Genomic DNA, 25427 nt, shown 5'->3' with positions numbered 1-25427 from the left:
ACAGAGATGCCCTGAAGATCGAACGTTACTGTAAACAGAATTTCCTGGGCTTCTAACACCAACAAACAGAGATGCCCTGAAGAGAGAACGTTACTGGAAACAGAATTTCCTGGGCTTCTAACACCAACAAACAGAGATGTCCTGAAGAGAGAACGTTACTGGAAACAGAATTTCCTGGGCTTCTAACACCAACAAACAGAGATGCCCTGAAGAGAGAACGTTACTGGAAACAGAATTTCCTGGGCTTCTAACACCAACAAACAGAGATGCCCTGAAGAGAGAACGTTACTGTATTTATCTTACTGTGATTAATGATGACAGTTGTTTATGAAGGTACTCTGTACAGTAAAAAACCAAATAGTTTAAGCTAAACCGTTCTGTACCATATATACAGTAGAGTATATTTCAATAGATTAGGTGTGCAGACATTAGTGGAATATGTTACAATTTAACCTCTGAATTCAATTATTTGTTAAACCTGTCCTACACGCCAGTTTTCACCCAAAGATTTTCCAGGAACCTTTCCTCACTTGCTTACTAACCGTTACAAATGACTTGTCACATCCAGCTGGTTTGGCACTTAAAGGAGTGAGAAGGTCATTATGTATGTGAGTAAAGCACAAAAAGTTATACTCATATTAATTTATTTATGTACAGTTAAAAGCTATCTTTGACCTTGTACATCCACTGTTTTACAACTGTGACTGACTTATGACTTCTGTAACAAGGCCAAGAAATCCCCCAGGGGTCGGTAACAGGTGGGTCCGTGGGCCAAAACTGCCCCGCGAGGGATTGTTTTTGCCCCCTACCCCAAAATTTGTCATCTATTTTTTATTTTTTTATTATAGTTTTTGGTAAAAAAAAAAAAAAAAAAGCATAAAATCACTAGGGATTCAGCAAAAAAAATCAAAATAATTTAGGAAACCTGTTGTCCGGGTTTGGCCGGGGTAGGCTGCCATTGTAAATAAGAATGAGCTTTTAACTGACATGCCCAGTTAAATAAATACAAATAAAATAAAAAGAGATGTGATCGTGTCTCAATGTAATCAAGGTGTGAAATTAGTGTTATTTTCTAATACAATCTAAGTTGCGGTCAATTTGCAGTGTATAAATTATTACAATTATTTTCCAGTCCGGCGGACTATTTGTTCCAACAAAAATCACGGCCCGTGGCTGAATCTAGTCGCCTACAAACACACCCCGATCCACAAAACCAGGCAGGAAGTCTCTGTGGAATCTGAACCCAGATGGAGAGGATTTTAAAACATCAGTCACACTATGCATTTTGTGTCCCAAATGGAGCCCTATTCCCTATATAGTGCACTACTTTTAAACAGGACCCCATAGGGCTCTGGTCTAAAGTAGTGCACTATAGTATATAGGAAATAGGCTCTCCATTTGAGATGTACCCATAGTTCCATGAACCTAGCTTCAGTCACACTATCTATCCTGTTCTTCCCGCCATTGAACCCACAGGCTGTGTAGCATCTTGATTCAATCAACAGCTGCTTAACCCACGGGGTATATTACCCCCTTTTATCGCTCCCTCTGCCTCCCTCTGCCTCCCTCTGCCTCCCACTGCCTCCCTCCCTCCCACTGCCTCCCTCTGCCTCCCTCTGTCTCCCTCTGCCTCCCTCTGCCTCCCTCTGCCTCCCACTGCCTCCCTCTGCCTCCCACTGCCTCCCACTGCCTCCCTCTGCCTCCTACTGCCTCCCACTGCCTCCCTCTGCCTCCCTCTGACTCCCTCTGCCTCCCACTGCCTCCCTCTGCCTCCCTCTGCCTCTCTCTGCCTCCCTCTGCCTCCCACTGCCTCCCTCTGCCTGCCTCTGCCTCTCTCTGCCTCCCACTGCCTCCCTCTGCCTCCCACTGCCTCCCACTGCCTCCCTCTGCCTAAAAGTAATTTGTTTGGGCAGTGGCCTAGCTCTGGGTTGGAGCACCAGAGGGTTGTCTGCATGGGCTAAGGCACGGTTAGTTATTCTTAGCTGTGGAATCCATCCTTTGCAACCAACTGCAAGGAACCTCCTCTGACACATGGGGAAAGTTGTATGAACAGATTTAAACAAAATCACCTTAGAATCATAAATATTTGGAACACAGAACTGTCCACTCTCATTCTCTACATCCCGTACTAAAAACTGTAAAATGGTTTTAATAAAAAGCATTACTGTAAACATATTCTAAGTTATATGAAATGTTGTCATTGTATAGTTATTCAACTACAAGAGGTTGAATTGTGAAAAGGAACATGCAGTATTATGTGATTGACCACACACACACACACGCACACACGCACGCACAACAGGTGGACAATTGTACATATAATGCAATGCAGTTTGCCACATGTGAGACAGGTCTGCCTCCCAAATGGCACCCTATTCCCTACATAGTGTACTACTTTTAAACAGGACCCCATTGGGCTCTGGTCTAAAGTAGTGTACTATATAGGGAATAGGGTGCCATTGGGGATGCACAGAGAAGATGCCTCGTCCTTATCCAGCTCAGGAAAACGTTTCTGACTGAGGTTCTTCAATGAGAGCATGGACAATGCATATTAGTGGCATTTGTCACACCCTGATCTGTTTCACCTGTCTTTGTGATTGTCTCCACCCCCCTCCAGGTGTCGCCCATCTTCCCCATTATCCCCTGTGTATTTATACATGTGTTCTCTGTTTGTCTGTTGCCAGTTAGTTTTGTTTCGTCAAGCCTAGCAGCGTTTTTCCCTCTGTTCCTGTCTCTCGATTGTTCCTGTTTTCCCGGTGTTGACCATTTCTGCCTGCCCTGACCCTGAGCCTGCCCTGACCCTGACCCTGAGACTGCCCTGACCCTGCCCTGACCCTGAGCCTGCCCTGAACCTGCCCTGACCCTGCCCGCCGTCCTGTACCTTTGCCCCACCTATCTGGATTACTGACCCCTGCCTGCCCTTGACCTGTCTTGTGCATGCCCTTGTGGGATTAGTAAACTGTTGATACTTCGACATTGTCTGCATCTGGGTCTTGAAACGTGATAGCATTGAACAGTAGCACTAATCACAACAACAACAACAACAACAACAACAACAACAACAACAACAACAACAACAAAGTGATGATATATCATGTAATCTTATAGGGGTTTACAATGTTTATCATATCAATAGGGACTGAATGCTATTGTAAACAAAGGACTCAAATCTGTATTATTGAATTAGACAAGTCAATGTTTTGCTTGTTAGGCTTCCTGGATAGTTTAATTAGATAAGTCAATGTTTTGCTTGTTAGGCTTCCTGGATAGTTTAATTAGATAAGTCGATGTTTTGCTTGTTAGGCTTTCTGGATAGTTTAATTAGACAAGTCAATGTTTTGCTTGTTAGGCTTCCTGGATAGTTTAATTAGACAAGTCAATGTTTTGCTTGTTAGGCTTCCTGGATAGTTTAATTAGACAAGTCAATGTTTTGCTTGTTAGGCTTCCTGGATAGTTTAGTGTGTCAAATTATACACCCTTTGTGACAAGATTGACTGAAAACTGGGACAATGTAATGATGATAAAGGGTATATAATGCATATTCACATGCATGTACCTAGCTACCCTCTTGTTCAACAACAAGGTGCCCTCCATGATGTCTAAAATCATAGTAGTTGTCAACATACAGTATAATTTCAACATCATCTGTGTAAATAATAGTATAGGTTACAGCTCCTTCCCTGCAGAGATAAATGTTGACGCCTATTTTTCGCTCTTCAGTACAGAGCTGATGTACCATAGCTACCCTGGGCTGATATATGAGAGAGAGGCAGACCCTAGTTCATGCAGAAGCCGTGTGAACAGCAACACTTTCATCAATGTTTTTACTCTGACCAGAGGCTTTTCAGTCTCTACAAATATTATTTCCACTCAAACTGTAGGCCTATGAATGAAAACATCTCGTGACTTAAACCATTGTTATAACACTATAAAATATAACATACAAATGACTTAACTTTTGTATAATAAATACATTTACCTTTTTTAACCGGTTATGGATCAAAGTTTGAAATACTTGAGTCACAACCAAGCCAATCCCGATGATGAGTAGACTGGCGCAAACAATCCCGACTCCATATATCGCACAAGATCTTCGCGTCATGATAAAGGTGACTCCGAGACAACAGTGCGTAAAAGTTCGACCACTGCGTAGAAGAAGCGGAGGATGATGCCGTTGAAACGTGGCTACTGAGCCTGCTGTGTTTTTATCTGCAAGTTCCCTTCACTGTGCAAACGGTAACAAAGAAACTTATTCAAAGTTGACCTTGTTGACTGATCTTAGTGATCCGTTTTTTCGATGGTTTCTGCAAGATGTGACAGAACTTCTATTCTGCAGGAGCGACCGTTTTTTAGTCGACAAAATGAATAATAACGGTAATCGTTTCTTTATACTTCTTAGTTTATAGGCGGTCCAAGAAAGGGGAATTAAGCTAACTTTAATTAACCATCCGCTTTCTGGTTAATAATGTAAAATATATTTCACAGCAAAAGGAGTTGGGCTGCTGTCCGGGGTGGTGAAGGTGTAGTAAGCTGTATAAAACATGCCAGTGGATATTTGTAGCGTCCTACAAGGTCACACTTGTGCCCTCCGTGCGTTAGCGAATGTTGATTGGTCACAACTTAACGGCTGTTGTCTCCCCTCAACACGTGTGTCAGTGCTGTTACAGGCTGGGGCTGTGGTCTCAGAGCATGTCGTATTATTCTGTACATACATCCGAGACACTCCATTTACTATGACGTTTCCTATGGGATGTATTACTTTGTGGATGTCCATCACCCATTTCGTATAATATGTTACGAATTTGGCTACAATACGTAATATATAATACAAATTGTAGCCTAATTATATTTTATGAATTTGCTAAACTGAGGCTGTGGTCGTATTATTCTGTAGGCTATGTCAATCCAAGTCACTCCATTCAGTATATGTTACGTTTTGAATGGAATGTATTCATTTGTGGATGTCATCACCCATTTCGTATAATATGTTACGAATTAGAAAAACATACAATATGTTACGCATTTTCTAAACATTCTATACGTTACGAATTCTAGCTAGGTGTCTAGGTAGCTAATGTTAGCTAGGCTAGTGGTTAGGGTTAAGTTTAAGAGTTAGGTTAAAGGGTTAAAGTTAGGGGAATGGCTTAGCTAAAAGGGTTACTGTTAGGGTTAGGGCAAGGTGTAGCTAACATGCTAAGTAGCTATTTGTAAAGTAGCTAAAAAAAAAACTAGTATGAAGTTTAAGGAAAATGAATTGGCTAAAATTGTCATGGATGAGATTCGAACTCGCAACCTTTGGGTTGTTCTATGAGTTAATCTTCATCCATTTATGTGAATTCTGAAGAATTTGAGTCATAATAAAATCACATTAAAAAAAACAGAAATGCTTCATAATTCATATAGATCAAAAATAAATGTATCAACTCACTACTTTTACTGTAAGTCGCTCTGGATAAGAGCGTCTGCTAAATGACTCAAATGTAAGTAAAGGTTGTGTTAACTGAGTGCTATTATTTCATAGAACAAAACTTATAAGATCTCCTAAGCCTGTGTTAACCTCAGACCTTATTTTCTGTGTTCATTCCAAAACCCTATTCCCCATAGGAAAAACCCCCTTTCCCCATACATTTTTCGCAAAGGGATGGCTGGACGAACCAGACTACAAGCTAATGAGCTCTATAGAAATCCCAGATGACACTTGTAGGTGATGTCATGGCGACATTGGCTAGCTTAGCAGATGTGTAGAAATAAGTAATCGGAGTCTAACTGTCATCTAGAGCCGAACTGCGCATGTGCAGGCCGTCAAACAAACGCACTACTTTCGATATAAAGTTGTTTTTGACTCAAATTAAGGTTAGGCTTTCTGGTAGGGACATCCCAAGGATTCCGGACCCTGCAATAAAGAGCTAGAGCTCCGGATGCCCAGGCTCAATGGCAAAAACGTGCCCACAAACTGTTCACATGAAAAAATATACTTTAAATTGTTAAATACATTTACGATGCATTTGACAATGGATCAATTACATTAACCATCCATTCAAAAAATATTGACACGTAAAAAAGTGATGGTAAAAATTGTGAGATAGTCATTAGTGCTTGCCAAATTCTAATAAGAATGAAAGATTGCTGTGAAAGAAACAGTCTTGTAGGTCAAAAACTTCAACACAGGAGAGGGAAAGTAAGTTTTCCATGCAATTTTATTATCTTTTTTTTGGGATACATGAACTCTGCTTGACGATTTAGCATTGGTAGTTAACTAGCCTAGTGTTCGCTAGCTGGCTAACTGTAGGTAGCAAACGTTAGCTGGCCTACAGTACCAACTAGGTACTTCATAGTCTTCATAGTCATAAATCCTGTGCAACAAGTAGTGACAACCTTGTACTTATGCAGATATTACAAATATGTACTCTGTGGTGTATTACTGTGTTTATGGCTCTGTTTTTGGCGGCAGGTAGCCTAGTGCCTAGAGTGTAGAGGCGGCAAGTAGCCTAGTGGGTAGAGTGTAGAGGCGGCAGGTAGCTTAGTGGGTAGAGTGTAGAGGCGGCAGGTAGCCTAGTGGGTAGAGTGTAGACGCGGCAAGTAGCCTAGTGGGTAGAGTGTAGAGGCGGCAGGGTAGCCTAGTGGGTAGAGTGTAGAGGCGGCAGGGTAGCCTAGTGGTTAGAGTGTAGACGCGGCAAGTAGCCTAGTGGGTAGAGTGTAGAGGCGGCAGGGTAGCCTAGTGGGTAGAGTGTAGAGGCGGCAAGTAGCCTAGTGGGTAGAGTGTAGAGGCGGCAGGTAGCCTAGTGAGTAGAGTGTAGAGGCGGCAAGTAGCCTAGTGGGTAGAGTGTAGCGGCGGCAGGGTAGCCGAGCGGGTAGAGTGTAGAGGCGGCAGGTAGTCTAGTGGTTAGAGTGTAGAGGCGGCAGGTAGCCTAGTGGTTTGAGTGTAGAGGCGGCAGGTAGCCTAGTGGTTAGAGTGTAGAGGCGGCAGGTAGCCTAGTGGTTTGAGTGTAGTGGCGGCAGGGTAGCCTAGTGGTTAGAGTGTAGAGGCGACAGGTAGCCTAGTGGTTAGAGTGTAGAGGCGGCAGGTAGCCTAGTGGTTTGAGTGTAGTGGCGGCAGGTAGCCTAGTGGTTAGAGTGTTGGGCCAGTAACCGAAAGGTTGCTGGATAGAATGTCCAAGTTGACAAGGTAAAAATCTGTCGTTCTGCCCCTGAGCTAGGCAGTTAACCCACTGTTCCCCATGCACTGAAGACATGAATGTCGATTAAGGAAGCCCCCCCTCACCTCTCTGATTCAGAGGGGTTGGGTTAAATGTGGAAGACACATTTCAGTTGAAGACATTCAGTTGTACAACTGACTAGGTATTCCCCTTTTCCTTTAGAAACAGATGATAAGATTGTCAGAATGGGTAACGTACTTTGTAGGTACACAATAATTCCAAGTAAGTACACCTCAAGATACATTTAATTTTAACTAGCTAAATCCTGTGTAACACCTAGTAATTTTTTGTTTATTTATTTTATTTCACCTTTATTTAACCATGTAGGCAAGTTGAGAACAAGTTCTCATTTACAATTGCGACCTGGCCAAGATAAAGCAAAGCAGTTCGACACATACAACGACACAGAGTTACACATGGAGTAAAACAAACATACAGTCAATAATACAGTATAAACAAGTCTATATACAATGTGAGCAAATGAGGTGAGATAAGGGAGGTAAAGGCAAAAAGGCCATGGTGGCAAAGTAAATACAATATAGCAAGTAAAACACTGGAATGGTAGATTTGCAGTGGAAGAATGTGCAAAGTAGAAATAAAAATAATGGGGTGCAAAGGAGCAAAATAAATAAATAAAATAAATACAGTAGGGAAAGAGGTAGTTGTTTGGGCTAAATTATAGGTGGGCTATGTACAGGTGCAGTAATCTGTGAGCTGCTCTGACAGTTGGTGCTTAAAGCTAGTGAGGGAGATAAGTGTTTCCAGTTTCAGAGATGTTTGTAGTTTGTTCCAGTCATTGGCAGCAGAGAACTGGAAGGAGAGGCAGCCAAAGAAAGATTTGGTTTTGGGGGTGACTAGAGAGATATACCTGCTGGAGCGTGTGCTACAGGTGGGAGATGCTATGGTGACCAGCGAGCTGAGATAAGGGGGGACTTTACCTAGCAGGGTCTTGTAGATGACATGGAGCCAGTGGGTTTGGCGACGAGTATGAAGCGAGGGCCAGCCAACGAGAGCGTACAGGTCGCAATGGTGGGTAGTATATGGGGCTTTGGTGACAAAACGGATTGCACTGTGATAGACTGCATCCAATTTGTTGAGTAGGGTATTAGAGGCTATTTTGTAAATGACATCGCCAAAGTCGAGGATTGGTAGGATGGTCAGTTTTACAAGGGTATGTTTGGCAGCATGAGTGAAGGATGCTTTGTTGCGAAATAGGAAGCCAATTCTAGATTTAACTTTGGATTGGAGATTTTTGATATGGGTCTGGAAGGAGAGTTTACAGTCTAACCAGACACCTAAGTATTTGTAGTTGTCCACGTATTCTAAGTTAGAGCCGTCCAGAGTAGTGATGTTGGACAGGCGGGTGGGTGCAGGTAGCGATCGGTTGAAGAGCATGCATTTAGTTTTACTTGTATTTAAGAGCAATTGGAGGCCACGGAAGGAGAGTTGTATGGCATTGAAGCTTGCCTGGAGGGTTGTTAACACAGTGTCCAAAGAAGGGCCAGAAGTATACAGAATGGTGTCGTCTGCGTAGAGGTGGATCGGAGGCTCACCAGCAGCAAGAGCTACCTCATTGATGTATACAGAGAAGAGAGTCGGTCCAAGAATTGAACCCTATGGTACCCCCATAGAGACTGCCAGAGGTCCGGACAACAGGCCCTCCGATTTGACACACTGAACTCTATCAGAGAAGTAGTTGGTGAACCAGGCGAGGCAATCATTTGAGAAACCAAGGCTGTCGAGTCTGCCGATGAGGATGTGGTGATTGACAGAGTCGAAAGCCTTGGCCAGATCAATGAATACGGCTGCACAGTAATGTTTCTTATTGATGGCGGTTAAGATATCGTTTAGGACCTTGAGCGTGGCTGAGGTGCACCCATGACCAGCTCTGAAACCAGATTGCATAGCAGAGAAGGTATGGTGAGATTCGAAATGGTCGGTAATCTGTTTGTTGACTTGGCTTTCGAAGACCTTAGAAAGGCATGGATATAGGTCTGTAGCAGTTTGGGTCAAGAGTGTCCCCCCCTTTGAAGAGGGGGATGACCGCAGCTGCTTTCCAATCTTTGGGAATCTCAGACGACACGAAAGAGAGGTTGAACAGGCTAGTAATAGGGGTGGCAACAATTTCGGCAGATAATTTTAGAAAGAAAGGGTCCAGACCCCTGTCAGTGAGGTCAACCTATATCTGATCTGTTTTTGTCAATTAAACCAGGTTAACCTATATCTGATCTGTTTTTGTCAATTAAACCAGGTTAACCTATATCTGATCTGTTTTTGTCAATTAAACCAGGTTAACCTATATCTGATCTGTTTTTGTCAACTAAACCAGGTTAAGCTATATCTGATCTGTTTTTGTCAACTAAACCAGGTTAACCTATATCTGATCTGTTTTTGTCAATTAAACCAGGTTAACCTATATCTGATCTGTTTTTGTCAACTAAACCAGGTTAACCTATATCTGATCTGTTTTTGTCAATTAAACCAGGTTAACCTATATCTGATCTGTTTTTTCAATTAAACCAGGTTAACCTATATCTGATCTGTTTTTGTCAACTAAACCAGGTTAACCTATATCTGATCTGTTTTTGTCAATTAAACCAGGTTAACCTATATCTGATCTGTTTTTGTCAACTAAACCAGGTTAACCTATATCTGATCTGTTTTTGTCAACTAAACCAGGTTAACCTATATCTGATCTGTTTTTGTCAACTAAACCAGGTTAACCTATATCTGATCTGTTTTTGTCAACTAAACCAGGTTAACCTATATTGGATCTGTTTTTGTCAATTAAACCAGGTTAACCTATATCTGATCTGTTTTTGTCAATTAAACCAGGTTAACCTATATCTGATCTGTTTTTGTCAACTAAACCAGGTTAACCTATATCTGATCAGTTTTTGTCAATTAAACCAGGTTAACCTATATCTGATCTGTTTTTGTCAATTAAACCAGGTTAACCTATATCTGATCTGTTTTTGTCAACTAAACCAGGTTAACCTATATCTGATCTGTTTTTGTCAATTAAACCAGGTTAACCCAGGTGGAATACTTTTTTTCTCCACTCAACAACATTGAGTGGAGATTATGAAGAGTGGGCATTCACGGCAATTAGATCCTTTTGAGCCTCTAAACTTTAATCTCGGACACCCAGCAAATCTGTCCACAAGACATTACAACCTTGTGACAGTTATTACTAAATCGGATGCAGCTGAGAAGAAACTAAACACTAAATTGGACGACCTATGCTTGTTACCATGCTCGTCATCAACGGGCAAGTTTCCACTGAATTCATTCCACTGCAATAAAGATGTCTTAAAATGAAGTGTTAACGATCAAACTATAGGGGAAATTTAGGGTTGGAACTGGGAACTCTTATAAATGTCAAATTAGCCTCGTGGTTAGTGAGAGTATCAGCACAAAGGGTTAATCGATATGGACCCCATCCCTTAACACTGCTAACAGGAGCCTCTTATCTGTCCTGGCCAATAGTGCTGCTAACAGGAGCCTCTGATCTGTCCTGGCCAATAGTGCTGCTAACAGGAGCCTCTGATCTGTCCTGGCCAATAGTGCTGCTAACAGGAGCCTCTGATCTGTCCTGGCCAATAGTGCTGCTAACAGGAGCCTCTGATCTGTCCTGGCCAATAGTGCTGCTAAGAGGAGCCTCTGATCTGTCCTGGCCAATAGTGCTGCTAACAGGAGCCTCTGATCTGTCCTGGCCAATAGTGCTGCTAACAGGAGCCTCTGATCTGTCCTGGCCAATAGTGCTGCTAACAGGAGCCTCTGATCTGTCCTGGCCAATAGGGTAAGATATGTTCTTCCCACCGATGCTGTGTGGAGCAACACGTCTGGTCAGTGAGACTACAGTAACAAGGTAAACGCCATCTAGTGGACTGCACAACACATGACAGTCTTCTGACGAAAAGAGGTACATGTTGCACACTACAGTAGCTAGTGATGCCTACTGTGTATCAAAACAGGGCAGGTGTGAAACTGCTGGTATCACCACATATCTGCTGCTGACTTTTCTTTCCGGATTACATTTTTTTTGCACAATTTCTTAAATTGATTGATTTGTATCCTGACCATAACAAAATCAGCCAAAGTATGTAGGGGTGGCAGGTAGCCTAGAGGTTAGGTCGTTGGGCCAGTTACCAAAAGGTTGCTGGATTGAATCCCAGAGCTGACAGGGTAAAAAAAAAAAATCTGTTGTTCTGACCCTGAACAAGGCAGTTAACCCACTGTTCCCCGGTAGGACTACATATGCATCCTCGTGTGGTTTTTGGAACATGGCTAAAAGAAGTCTGGAGCTGTTGTTATTACAGGTCCCTAACCACCCTGCTATCTCTGTCAACAACCACTCTCGGTGTCCCAAATGGCACCCTATTCCCTATATAGTGCACTACTTTTGACCAGAGCCCCGTGGGCCTTAGTGAAAGTAGTGCACTACATAGGGAATAGTTTGTAATTTGGAACAGAACCACTGTCCTATCTCCCCCGACAACGATGGAACTCCAAACACACATACTGTATAGTGTCTTTCAGACCCCTTGACTGTCCCACATTGTGTTACATCACAGCCTTATTCTAAAATTGATTTTTTTTTTATCCTCAGAAATTTACACACAATATCCCATAACGACAAAGTGAAAACAGGTTTTTAGACATGTCTGAAAATGAATAAATAACATAAATACCTTATTTACATAAGTATTAAGACCCTTTGCTATGAGACTCAAAAATGAGCTCAGGTGCATCCTGTTTCCATTGATCATCCTTGAGATGTTTCTACAACTTGATTGGAGTCCACCTGTGGTAAATTCAATTGATTGGATATGATTTGGAAAGACACACACCTGTTTATATAAGGTCCCACAGTTGTCAGAGCAAAAACCAAGCAATGAGGTCAAAGGATGTGTCTGTACCGCGCCGAGACAGGATTGTGTCGAGGCACAGATCTGGGGGAGGGTACAATTTATTTATTTTTTTGCCAGGCTATTTAGAGTTTTCCAAAAGTCACCTAAAGGACTATCAGACCATGAGAAACAAGATTCTCTGGTCTGATGAAACCAAGATTGAACTCTTTGGCCTGAATGCCAAGTGTCACTTCTAGAGGAAACTTGGCACCATCCCTACAGGGAAGCATGGTGGTGGCAGCATCATGCTGTGGAGAGGTTTTTCAGCGGAAGGGACTGAGAGACTAGTCAGGATCGAGGCAAAGATGAACATAGCAAAGTACAGAGAGATTGATGACAACCTGCTCAGGACCTCAGACTGGGGAAAAGGTTCACCTTCCAACAGGACAACAACCCTAAGCACACAGCCAAGACAACGCAGGAGTTGCTCTGGGACAAGTCTCTGATTGTCCTTGAGTGGCCCAGCCAGAGCCTGGACTTGAACCTGATTTAACATCTCTAGATAGACCTGATAATAACTCTCCCCATCATTCTGACAGAGCTTGAGAGAATCTGCAGAGTAAAATGGGAGAAACTCCCCAAATACAGGTGTGCCATGATTGTAGCGTCATACCCACGAAGACTCAACGCTATAATCTCTGTCAAAGGTGATTCAACAAAGTACTGAGTAAAGGGTCTGAATACTTATGTAAATGTGATCTTTTTAATAAATTAGCAAAATGTCCAAATACCTGTTTTTGCGTTGTCATTATGGGTTATTGTGTGTAGATTGATGGGAGGTGGCGGCGGCCGGGGGGGGGGGGGGGGACGACGACGACAATTGAATCAATTTTAGAATAAGGCTGTAATATAACTAAATGTGAAAAAAATTCTAGGGGTCTGAATACTTTCCGAATGCACCGTATGTCACAAATGGTGTGATTAACAAAAGACGAGGTTGGGGGTGATGGTTTTCCCACAGTGTTGAGGAATGCTCCATTCACTAGTTCATATTGTTAGTCAGACCCCAAGCTCCAAGTCTTGGCTCACCTTCTGTGGCTGACACGGATGACTACTCACCAGGCCGCCATGTTTGGCAGCGATGACAAAATGACAGCGATGGAGTTGGCAAGAGCACCACTCAGGCTTAGGACCAGGCTAGATGACCGCATAGGTTGGTTTACTGTACTGTATGTGAATAACAGGATGGGGATGATGAGAGAGGACTAGAGCTGTTGCACCAGACCATGACCCCCCCCGTCTTGACCCCTAATCTATTATACTGCAACAGAAGGTGTTGAGGAGCTTGTTGATTCAGGGACTTTTCGTTTCTCTGTGTTACAATGAAACCTCTTAATTCTTCAACTCCAGGGGTGGCAGGGTAGCCCAGTGGTTAGAGCGTTGGACTAGTAACCGGAAGGTTGCAAGTTCAAATCCCCGAGCTGACGAGGTACAAATCTGTCGTTCTGCGACCTGAACAGGAAGTTAACCCACTGTTCCTAGGCCGTTATTGAAAATAAGAGTTTGTTCTTAACTGACTTGCCTAGTTAAATAAATGTAACATTTAAGTAAAAAAACACCAATCAAATCCGTCCGTGATTGGAAGTCCTATAGGGCGACAGATAATTGGCCCAGGTTTGGCCAGGGTAGGCAGTCATTGTAAATAAGAATTGGTTCTTTAACTAAGTTACATTTAAAAATTATATATATATTTTTAAAAAAATCCTCCTACACTTGTAGGATTGTCTGCTAAAATCACACCAATGGACGAAGCTAGTACAAGAATAGAATATAGTCTGTGTTTGGCAGACACCTAGCACAGAACCATGGACTTTTATCTGGGACTGACCATAATCATATATCTCTGCATGGTTGGATCTTCCACTAACACACCAGAATATAAACTGAACCACCCCCAATATACAGTGCTGCTGCTGAATTCATGTGAGACCACTGTGCTCCTGAACTCTGCATATGTGAGACCACTGTGCTCCTGAACTCTGCATATGTGAGACCACTGTGCTCGTGAACTCTGCATATGTGAGACCACTGTGCTCCTGAACTCTGAATATGTGAGACCACTGTGCTCCTGAACTCTGAATATGTGAGACCACTGTGCTCCTGAGCCCTGCATATGTGAGACCACTGTGCTCCTGAACTCTGCATATGTGAGACCACTGTGCTCCTGAACTCTGAATATGTGAGACCACTGTGCTCCTGAGCCCTGCATATGTGAGACCACTGTGCTCCTGAACTCTGCATATGTGAGACCACTGTGCTCCTGAACTCTGCATATGTGAGACCACTGTGCTCCTGAGCCCTGCATATGTGAGACCACTGTGCTCCTGAACTCTGCATATGTGAGACCACTGTGCTCCTGAGCCCTGCATATGTGAGACCACTGTGCTCCTGAACCCTGCATGTGTGAGACCACTGTGCTCCTGAACCCTGCATGTGTGAGACCACTGTGCTCCTGAACCCTGCATGTGTGAGACCACTGTGCTCCTGAACTCTGCATATGTGAGACCACTGTGCTCTTGAACCCTGCATATGTGAGACCACTGTGCTCCTGAACTCTGCATATGTGAGACCACTGTGCTCTTGAACCCTGCATATGTGAGAGTGTTTCTCTGTCCACACCAGTTCTGGTTTCAAATAGTAATTGCTACTATTGACAGAGGTTGTCTGGTGCAATGGAATAGTCTAGTCCTAAAAGTACAAACACCATCTATCTGGAACTCCAGGCAGACTCAATGAAGGAACAGTTTGAGGGAAAAAAAACCTCCAAATACTATTTGAACCGAAGTCTGACCCACCCAACTCCGAGAGGATAGGAGCCATAGCATGGTAAAAAGGTGTCAGTGACCTACCCTGCAGACGTGGAGGTGCCCTCATTTTGACCCCGGGTAAAGTGTTCTTAGAACACGCCCCCCCCCCCCACCGATGATTGTTGCCCTTGGCAACCCTTATCAGATAGATTAGCACCTCTAATAAAAGTGGCCGGTCGAAGCTCCTCTAGTCTCATTTACACAGAATTCAGGAGTCTAGTCTCTGCTCTCTTCAACATGAGGACAGCACAGTACATTGCCCTCTTCATGTTCCTGACTCTGCTCTGCCCAATCCAGGTAGGATGCTAAGTCTTTGATCTTGTCCACCAACCGGTTCACTCTATGCAATACACAATGGAGCCTGGGAAGAGGTTAGCCTATATCTGATCTGATGCTATATCAGCTTGTCATTAACATGAAGTTTATTTAGTCCTCATTCGCTCTCCCTGGAATTTTGCCTTTTGGATCAAGGTCTAAAATTGTATTGGGAAATTTGCTAGCATTGCTGCAGGTTCAGATTACTGCAGGTTGTAACTTCAGTGTCTGTCTGTTGTAACAGACTATCTACAGAATGACTTCCGTCAGGCTGTTTCAGTCAACGAACCATGTTTCAATGAGACTTAAAATAAAATCCTGCACACTGCATTTCTTTATAAAGGAGAATGACGTTACGCCTTCCTCCACCTTCCTAAGGTGCAGACCGCTCCTGTGCCTGAGGATTGGACGGGCCTGATCACCCGAGCCAAGCGCTCTCTCCTTTGGCGATGGAATACTCTGAAGCCCGTTGGCACAAGCTGCAGAGAGCACGACGAGTGCGGGACCAAATACTGCAGGTACTGGATTTGAATAGGGAGAGCTATAAATCAAACCATAACACTAGTTTATACTAATTTCCAGTGCTATGCTCCTATTCAAAACAATTCTTTCCATTTTTAACACATTTTCTAATCTTTGGATATTTTTGTCCCATTTCATTACAGGAAAAAGATCTGTTCGTTCCAGGTTTTTATATCTTGAACTGAAATATATAACTCTGGACACGGCCAGAACAACAATCAATGGAGAAGCAACAATCAATGGAGCCTGTCAATGGAATGCCTAACTGTACAAACTGATGACACAGGATTTGAATTGGCTCGCCAAATATTTGGTAAAAACAGCTAACCAACTCATTTGAACAGCTCGATAATCACTTCCTAACTGATAAAAAAAAAATATATATATATATATATGTACCAGGTACAGTCTAACAGTAAGTAAGCTGTAAATGTTGTAAAGTTACATGAACCCTGTGTCAGTATGTCCAATCAGATAATAGCATTCCCATTGGAGATACTTCATCTATCCAATCAACAAAATGTTTTAAAACAAAATACAGAAAATGCACTCAAACCAACATGAAGCAGTTTATTGACAAGAAATAATAATGTCTGTGGAAGATACGTTCAAAACTGTGACGATGCCATGGAGCCATTATTTATTTGTAAATTATTTATTTGTAAATATTGTCAAGATTGTACACACACACCACACACACACAATGTAAATAATGTTAAAATATATTATTGGAATTTTTTTGTGACATGGTAGTGGAAGTATTTTATTGTTTCTTAAAACAACAACAACCAAAAAAGCCCATGCAGGTTCTCTCTCTCTCTCATAGAGCAAAAATAATAACACACATGTCCAATAACAAGTATAACTCGTACTAGTTCAGCTGAAGGACAGAAAAATGAATATGAAAAAAGTAGTCTGCATGCCAGTGATCGGAACGTAGAGTTGTGAACATTACTTGGACGCTCCACAGATGGTCATACTATCAACAAACTACCTGTTGATATACCATCTGTTGATAAGCAACTGCTTGCTAAAGGTTATAACTGCTTGCTAAAGGTTATGACTGTTTGCTAAAGGTTATAACTGCTTGCTAAGGTTATAACTGTTTGCTAAGGTTAGTGTTAACTAACTAGGTTTAGACTAAGAGTTTAGGGTTAGGATAAAGTTTAGGGTTAGTAGATTGCTAGTTGAATGTTACCGATACTCTTTTATCACGCTAAAATAGACAAGTATACACATGCCTGTCCGTTGTGAAACTGGTTCATCACAAAAATAAAGAAATTGGAAACGACGTTTTAAAATGCAGATTTCCGGAAGCAGGAATATCAGTATATGACTTGCCACTTCTCTCAGTGATCACAAGCCCAGCCAGCAGAACATTGTTGCCATGCAAATATCCAGTATTTTCTCATGCGTCTATACTCTTACTTAGTACTGTTTTGACACGGTATCAATTAGCAAATGATATATTTAACAGTGGATTCCAATGCCTGCTGACTAAATACATTTCCTAATGTATGTACAGATTCACTGATCTGTTTGATAAAATGTTGATAACATCCCCCTTATACGTATGTAGGTATGTAGTTATAATCAGAAGTGGTGAAAAACATTTTAAATTAATGTAGTATGACCTCATCAGGTGTTCGGTTCAATTCCATTTCAATTCAGTCAATCCAGGATTTTTTTAAAATGTCAGTTAACCACCTGAATTTAAATGGAATTGACCCGTACCCTGTAGCTCTTATTTCACACAAACCAGACAGATCATTCCTCATAGGCCGACCAGACAGATCATTCCTCATAGGCCGACCAGACAGCTCATTCCTCATAGGCCGACCAGACAGATCAGTCCTCATAGGCCGACCAGACAGATCATTCCTCATAGGCCGACCAGACAGATCATTCCTCATAGGCCGACCAGACAGCTCATTCCTCATAGGCCGACCAGACAGATCATTCCTCAAAGGCCGACCAGACAGATCAGTCCTCATAGGCCGACCAGACAGATCAGTCCTCATAGGCCGACCAGACAGCTCATTCCTCATAGGCCGACCAGACAGATCATTCCTCATAGGCCGACCAGACAGATCAGTCCTCATAGGCCGACCAGACAGATCATTCCTCATAGGCCGACCAGACAGATCATTCCTCATAGGCCGACCAGACAGATCCTTCCTCATAGGCCGACCAGACAGATCCTTCCTCATAGGCCGACCAGACAGATCCTTCCTCATAGGCCGACCAGACAGATCCTTCCTCATAGGCCGACCAGACAGATCCTTCCTCAAAGGCTGACAAGCAGTATAAAAACATATATAAAAGTGACAATGTCACCGGGGTGTGTAATATAAGAACAACTTCCCTGCGCTAACGCCAGCAGTCCAAATGGGGGATGTTTTGATACTGTAAAACTTCAATTAAAAGTCTCAAATAGCCACCTGTCCCTTTTAATAGCCAGGCGACGGCACATATTTCAGCAAATAAACGCCTGGGCTCTAAATTAATTATTTTACGAGGTTGACATTAATTGTTTACGAGGTTTGACTTGTTACATTAAACAATTCGGTAACGACTCAAAGTATAGCAATCATCCGTTTTTAATCGGCATTAAGAAACCTCTAGCATTTGGCTGCTAACAGCTGAGAACGGCTAACTAACTGGCAAGCACAAAAACAGTCAACAACTTCGGGAGTACAGACCCCCGGTCAGATCGCCCTCTAGTTAGTGGTGAAAGTAAGAACTTCCGAAAATGCACAGTCAAAGAAGAGAATCATTATTCTGTCAAGGAAACATTTTTTTTTTCTAAATAAAAGGCATACTAACAGAAAATAAACTTGACAATATGTAAATGATTAGAATGCTGGAAGTGAATTCTGGAATTAAACAATTAACTATGGAAATTAACAAAAGTGGTGTGCATTAAGGAAATAGAAGCCTGGCTCAAATAGAAGCCTGTCTCTAATATACATCTGTTGTGTTAAGTGATTTAAACAAATAAACACCCAGGCTATTAATTGAAGTTTTACAACATTCCGAATCCTAATAATGACAGCGATAGACTATAATAATATTGCAATTCTTTTCAACAGCCTCTCAATGGCTGACATGATCTTGGCAATCTGCCCGAGCTTCTATCCTCTCCCATTCCCTACTACCTAACACAACATTTAAAAGCAAGAAAAAAATCTTAAATAAAATGTACAGTCAGCTTCCGTGTAACTCATGTTAAAAAACAAACCATTTTGGATAAAAATAAAAAAAAAACAGATTAAAAAGTCAGACTTTAGAAATTATTTTAACTATTCCTTTTCAAAGATTAAAAAACATTCTCAATCCAGTTCCTGATCTAGCCTTACAGTAGAGTCAATAGTGAGGTTATGGTTAACAGGGTAGAAGCTGATTAAATCTGGTAAAGTGGAGATAGTACACAGTCAGAACCCTTGATATTGTTAACAAAACATGGATGGCAATCCTAATCCTGTCCTCCCAGGATACCACTTCCGGTGGAGCGAATTCTACTCCTTGAGGGACTAGGAATTCAGAAGGGGCTGGCGTTCGGCAGAAGAGCTCTGAGGAGAACATTTTAAGAAAAAAAAAAAAGAAGAAAAAAAAATCAATATTTAGTCCGATCTGATTTCAGATCTGTTTTCAGATAACGAGCCTTACATGTTGTGTACCCCAGGACTCAAGTATAAAAGGACTTGGCTCGAGAAAAAAGGACTTGAGTATGAAGGGCTGAGTTTTATAGCCAGCCAGCTATACCTAGTAATGACTCTCTTTAAGCACATATTGTTTTGATAACATCCTGAGTGGGGAACATGCATCCATCATAGAAAGCTGTGTGGGAGTTCTCCGGATGCTGCCAAGGTTACTTTTTTTTATTTTTTATACCCAAACATTATTGAATACTGGATTCTGATTAGGTGAATACAGTCCTTTGTGGGAACAGCCCCTGATAACGTGTCGGGAGCCTTCTCTTCCTCCAGTTTCCTGGTATTATTACACTAACATGTAGCTACAGGGTGGAGTTGTTTATGACTTACATAACTACTCCCAAAATGGAACAGATGACATCTTCATGAAGTCATAGGTTTCCCAAACTCTGTCCTGGGGCCCCCTCCCGGGGCCACGTTTTGTTTTTTGCCGTAGCACTACACAGCTGATTCAAATAATGAACCTTGATAAGGAGTTGGTTACTGGAATCAGCTGTGTAGTGCTAGGGCAAAACCAAAACGTGCACCCGGGGGGGGGGGGCCCCAGGACAGAGTTTGGGAAACCTTGACGTAGCCTATGACTTCATGAAGATGTCACCTGTGGGCCGTTAACCCACTGTTCCTAGGCCGTCATTATGAATAAGAATTTGTTCGTAACTGACTTACCTTGTTAAAATAAAGGGTAAATAAAAAAATTAAAAAGTGCACTACTTTGGACCTGAGCCCTACGACCTCTCACCTCTGGGATCCGTTGACGACACTGGGCCACCATGAAGATCACGCCCAGGAGGATGCCTAAACCAATCAGCATAAAGGGTATGTTGACCACTACGTTGCCCTCCGCCACGATCACCTGCAGCTGTTTGGCCGATACCTCATCGATCACAACACTCTGTGGGGAGAAGAGAAGACATAAGGGGGGTCATACATGCTTATGTCAAGTCATACCATGCATTATAACTGGATCATAATGCATTATACCTGCAGGCTAAAATGTAACACGTAAGAGGTAACAGGTAAAGAGTTAAATAGCGGAGGAACGCTCAACTCTGTTCTCTTATATTGAGGCAGAGTTGAGTTATAACTGGTCAGGCGATGTGCTAACAACAACATAAGCAAGTGTGTCTGTGTGTAAGATAACCTGTGATGTTCTGTTGACAAAACCACAGAGATCGTGGTGACAAAGTCACGACTTCCGGACTTGTCTCTGTGCTGCTAAGGCTGTTTGTTGATACTTGCCAACTTTTTATTTACTTTTTTTTAATACTTTTAATAAAAATATAGATTTAACACATTTACCACATCGAGTAATTGTCTCTGGCCCCCTTCCAGTTAAGGAGAGTGATGAGCTCTACAGCAGTTTCACAACTCAATCGCTGCTTGAAAACTTTTCTGCCCCTCCCTCAATATAGCACTTGAAGATAATTGGCCCTTTTTCTGGGACTCACCCGCAAACAGGACCAAGCCTGGCCTGCTGAGGAGTGACAGACTCCGTCCTAGCTGGAGTGGTGCTCTCATTTAATCAACATAGACAGGGCTCAAATTCCTCTACCACCACAACGAGACAGCCAGTGAAGTCTGCCACTAGCACAGTCAGTGAGGTCAGCTCAGCTATCCCCATTGAGACTGTCTGCGCCTTAATCTAGGTCGAGCAAAACTAAACATGACGCTGTTCGCCGTAGCAATCTCACTGGAATAAAGACCCTCCATTCCTGTCATTATTGAAAGAGATTGTGATCTCTCACATCTAAAAAAAAAAAGGGCCCCTTACTGTTAGATCCCTCACTTCAAAGGCAGTTATAGTCAATGAACTAATCACTGATCATAATCTTGATGTGATTGGCCTGACTGAAACATGGCTCAAGCCTGATGAATTTACTGTGTTTAAATGAGGCCTCTCCTCCTGTTTACACTAGTTACTATATCCCCCGTACTTATCGCAAAAACAGCGGTGTTGCTAACATTTACGATAGCAATTTCAATTTAGCCCCCCCCCCCCCAAAATGACTGCTTTTTCATCTTTTCAGCTTCTAGTCATGAAATCTATGCAGCATACTCAAACACTTTTCATAGCTACTGTTTACAGGACTCCTGGGCCATATACAGCATTCCTCAGAGTTCCCTGAATTCCTATCGGACCTTGTAGTCATGGCAGATAATACTCTAATTTTTGGTGATTTCAATATTCACATGGAAAAGTCCACAGACCCACTCCAAAATGATTTTGGAACAATCATTGACTCAGTGGGTTTTGTCTAACATGTCTCCGGACCAAGTCATTGCCACAGTCATACCCTGGATCTAGTTTTTACCCGTGGAATAAATATTGTGGATCTGTGTGTTTCTCATCATAATCCTAGACTATCGGACCACCATCTTATTACTTTTGCAATCACAACAAATAATCTGATCAGACCTAGGATCTAAATTTAACCTTGCGTAATACCCTAGATGCAGTCGCACCTCTAAAAATAAAAAACATTTTCCACAAGAAATGAGCTCCCTGGTATATAGAAAATACACGAGCCATGAAGCAAGCTTCCAGAAAATTGGAAAGACAGTACCGTGTAATATCGAAGAGCCCTCACTAAAGCTCGATCATCCTATTTTTCCAACCTAATTGAGGAGAATAAGAACAATCCAAAATGTATTTTTGATATTGTCGCAAAGCTAACTAAAAAGCTGCATTCCCCAAGAGAGGATTACTCACTTCAGCAGTGAATTCATGAACTTCTTCAATGAAAATATAATTAGAAAGCAAATTACGGACTCCTCTTTGAATCTGCATATTCCTCCAAAGCTCAGTTGTCCTGAGGCAGCACAACACTGCCAGGATTTAGGATTAATGGAGACACGCAAGTTTTATAATCCTGTATTTATTGACACATTGATGAAAATAGTCTTGACCTCTAAACCTTCAAGCTGCCTACTGGACCCTATTCCAACTAAACCTCTGAAAGAGCTGCTTCCTGTGCCTGGCCCTCCTATGGTGAACATAATAAACGGCTCTCTATCCACCGGATGTGTACCCAAACTCACTAAAAGTGGCAGTAATAAAGCCTCTCTTGAAAAAGCCAAACCTTGACATATTTAACATTTTTCTTGACCCTGAAAATGCTTTAAGTCTTTATTGAACTCATCTCTTCAGTGGGTCCTATGATTGATTGTAGTCTGGCCCAGGTGTGCGAAGGTGAATGGCAAGGCACTGGAGCGATGAACCGCTCTTGCTGTCTCTGCCTGGCCGGCTCTCCTCTCCACTGGGATTCTCTGCCTCTGACCCGATTACGGGGACTGAGTCACTGGCTTACTAGTGCTCTCCCATGCCGTCCCTAGGAGGGGGGGGGGGGGGGGTCACTTGAGTGGGTTGAGTCACTGACTTGATCTTCCTGTCCGGTTTTGTGCCCCCTCGGGCTTGTGCGGTGAAATAGATCGTTGTGGGCTATACTCAGTCTTGTCTCAGGGTAGTAGGTTGGTGGTCTGTTGATATCCCTCTAGTGGTGTTGGGGCTGTGCATTGGCAAAGTGGGTGGGGTTATATCATGCCTGGTTGGCCCAGTCTGTTATATCTGGTGTAATTCTCCTTCCTTATCTGGCGTCCTGTGTGAATTTAAGTATGCTCCCTCTTAATTCTCTCTCTCCCTCCCCTCCTGGAGGATCTGAGCCCTAGGACCATGCCTCAGGACTACCTGGCCTGAAGACTCCTTGCTGTCCCCAGTCCACCTGGTCGTGCTGCTGCTCCAGTTTCAACTGTTCTGCCTGTGGCTATGGAACCCTGACCTGTTCACCGGACGTGCTACCTGTCCCCAGACCTGCTGTTTTCAACTCTCTAGAGACAGCAGGAGAGGTAGAGATACTCAATGATCGGCTATGAAAAGCCAACTGACATTTACTCCTGAGGTGCTGACCTGTTGCACCCTCTACAACCACTGTGATTATTATTATCTGACCCTGCTGGTCATCTATAAACATTTGAACATCTTGGCCATGTTCTGTTATAATCTCCACCCGGCACAGCCAGAAGAGGACTGGCCACCCCACATAGCCTGGTTCCTCTCTAGGTTTCTTCCTAGGTTTTGGCCTTTCTAGGGAGTTTTTTCTAGCCACCATGCATCTACACCTGCATTGCTTGCTGTTTGGGGTTTTAGGCTGGGTTTCTGTACAGCACTTTGAGATATCAGCTGATGTCAGAAGGGCATTATAAATACATTTGATTGATGACTGCTGAACAATTAATCAAATGGCCACTTGTCCTGCGGTTTTAGACTCTCACTCTCTGTAAAAATGGCCAGCTCATCTCCTTTCCAAGACCCCAAATTTGTTTTGGTTTTCCTCGTGTTCTGAACGGACACCCTGTGGTGGTTGCTACCGGCCTAAAAATCCAGACCCTTCGTTTTTTTAAACTTATTGTGTAGTGGAAGATAGAAACAACTGTATGTCTATGGATGTGTTGCTAGCTACAGTATGAAGCCGATCTGTGTATGGACCCAAAAACATTTGGTATGAATATTAGTTCAGAACCTATCTATGAACTTCAGCTATCATAGTTCTTGTATCAACTACAAGTCTGAATGGCATTAATGAAGCCTATGGATAGAGTAGAATATAATAACTTTAATTGTGCTAAGGATACAAGTCCTATATACACATGTACTGTAGTTATTACCACACATGAGATCCCCCACATTGTAGCCTGTACATTGAATATATTCACTGATCATGTACTCTTCCTTGGCAAATAAAGGTGTGGTTCAGGTATGAATCTCTGTGAGACATTCTTCTTCAGTCATATCCAATACCAGGAGTATCAAACTCCATTCTTTGAATGAGGCTGTGTGCATGTATGTATTATAATTATACACTGCTCCTGGGACATCAATGATTACACATTGTAACTACGCAACAAACTAGTGAAGAGGCGACTCCGGGATGCTGGCCTTCTAGGCAGAGTTCCTCTGTCCAGTGTCTGTGTTCTTTTGCCCATTCTTAAGCTTGAATTTTTATTGGCCAGTCTGAGATATGGCTTTTTCTTTGCAACTCTGCCTAAAAGGCCAGTATCCCGGAGTCGCCTCTTCACTGTTTACGTTGAGACTGGTGTTTGCGGGTACTATTTATTGAAGCTGCCAGTTGAGGACTTGTAAGGCATCTGTTTCTCAAACTAGACACTAATGTACTTGTCCTCTTGCTCAGTTATGCACCTCCCACTCCTCTTTCTATTGTGGGTAGAGACAGTTTGCGCTGTTCTGTGAAGGGAGTAGTACACAGCGTTGTATGAGATCTTCAGTTTCTTGGCAATTTCTCACATGGAATAACCTTCATTTCTCAGAACAAGAATAGACTGATGAGTTTCAGAAGAAAGGACTTTGATTCTGGCCATTTTGAGCCTGTAATTGAACCCACAAATGCTGATGCTCCAGATACTCAACTAGTCTAAAGAAGGACAGTTTTATTGCATCTTTAATCAGGACAACAGTTTTCAGCTATGCTAACATAATTGCAAACAGGTTTTCTAATGATCAATTAGCCTTTAAAAATGATAAACTTGGATTAGCTAACAATGTTCCATTGGAACACAGGAGTGATGGTTGCTGATAATGGGCCTCTGTACTCCTATGTAGCTATTCCATTAAAAACATCTGCCGTTTCCAGCTAGAATAGTCACTTACAACAGTAACAATGTCGACAATGTATTTCTGATCAATTTTAAATGTGCTTTTCTTTAAAAAAAAACAAGGACATTTCTAAGTGACCCCAAACTTACGTACGTTTGACTAATCTGGGCTTGGTGGATGCCAGGAGAACGCTACCTGCCCCAATGCATAGTGCCAACTGTTAAGTTTGGTGGAGAAGGAATAATGGTCTGGGGCTTTATTACATTGTTCGGGCTAGGCCCCTTGTTCCAGTGAAGGGAAATCTTAACACTACAGCATACAATAACATTCTAGATGATTCTGTGCTTCCA

General features: G+C 42.5%; 3 protein-coding genes across 3 annotated transcripts in view; 1 reads left to right on the top strand and 2 right to left on the bottom strand.

The window, feature by feature from the left end:
• Positions 1-4706, bottom strand: part of scarb2b (scavenger receptor class B, member 2b) — a 65033-nt gene extending 60327 nt beyond the window's left edge. The window contains exon 1 of the mRNA XM_036936807.2: positions 3980-4706. Coding sequence (XP_036792702.1) covers positions 3980-4102 — 123 coding nt within the window. The 5' untranslated portion in view covers positions 4103-4706. The remainder of the gene's footprint in view (positions 1-3979) is intronic.
• Positions 4707-15064: 10358 nt separating this feature from the next.
• Positions 15065-16311, top strand: LOC101268972 (liver-expressed antimicrobial peptide 2). Its single transcript, XM_021622583.3, has 3 exons — positions 15065-15213; positions 15610-15749; positions 15897-16311. The coding sequence occupies exons 1-3, from the start codon at positions 15154-15156 to the stop codon at positions 15931-15933; spliced, it is 237 nt and encodes a 78-aa protein (XP_021478258.2). The 5' UTR covers positions 15065-15153; the 3' UTR covers positions 15934-16311.
• Positions 16312-16392: 81 nt separating this feature from the next.
• Positions 16393-25427, bottom strand: part of scarb2c (scavenger receptor class B, member 2c) — a 51721-nt gene continuing 42686 nt past the window's right edge. The window contains exons 11-12 of the mRNA XM_021622581.3: positions 20209-20361; positions 16393-19325 (exon numbers count right to left, since the gene is read on the bottom strand). Of these exons, the coding sequence (XP_021478256.3) occupies positions 19287-19325; positions 20209-20361 (192 nt within the window). The 3' untranslated portion in view covers positions 16393-19286. The remainder of the gene's footprint in view (positions 19326-20208; positions 20362-25427) is intronic.

The sequence above is a fragment of the Oncorhynchus mykiss genome, chromosome 12 (assembly GCF_057628025.1).
Source record: "Oncorhynchus mykiss isolate SJ-2025 chromosome 12, ASM5762802v1, whole genome shotgun sequence".
NCBI lineage: Eukaryota > Metazoa > Chordata > Actinopteri > Salmoniformes > Salmonidae > Oncorhynchus > Oncorhynchus mykiss.
Note: the sequence above shows the minus strand (reverse complement) of the source record. Positions and strands in the feature narration are given on the sequence as shown.

Excerpts from the sequence above, each read along its gene's own strand:
- LOC101268972 (XM_021622583.3), top strand. The coding sequence starts at position 15,154 with ATGAGGACAGCACAGTACATTGCCCTCTTCATGTTCCTGACTCTGCTC. Across the intron at positions 15,214-15,609 it reads CTCTGCTCTGCCCAATCCAG|GTGCAGACCGCTCCTGTGCC; the intron begins GTAGGATGCTAA and ends CACCTTCCTAAG. Across the intron at positions 15,750-15,896 it reads TGCGGGACCAAATACTGCAG|GAAAAAGATCTGTTCGTTCC; the intron begins GTACTGGATTTG and ends ATTTCATTACAG.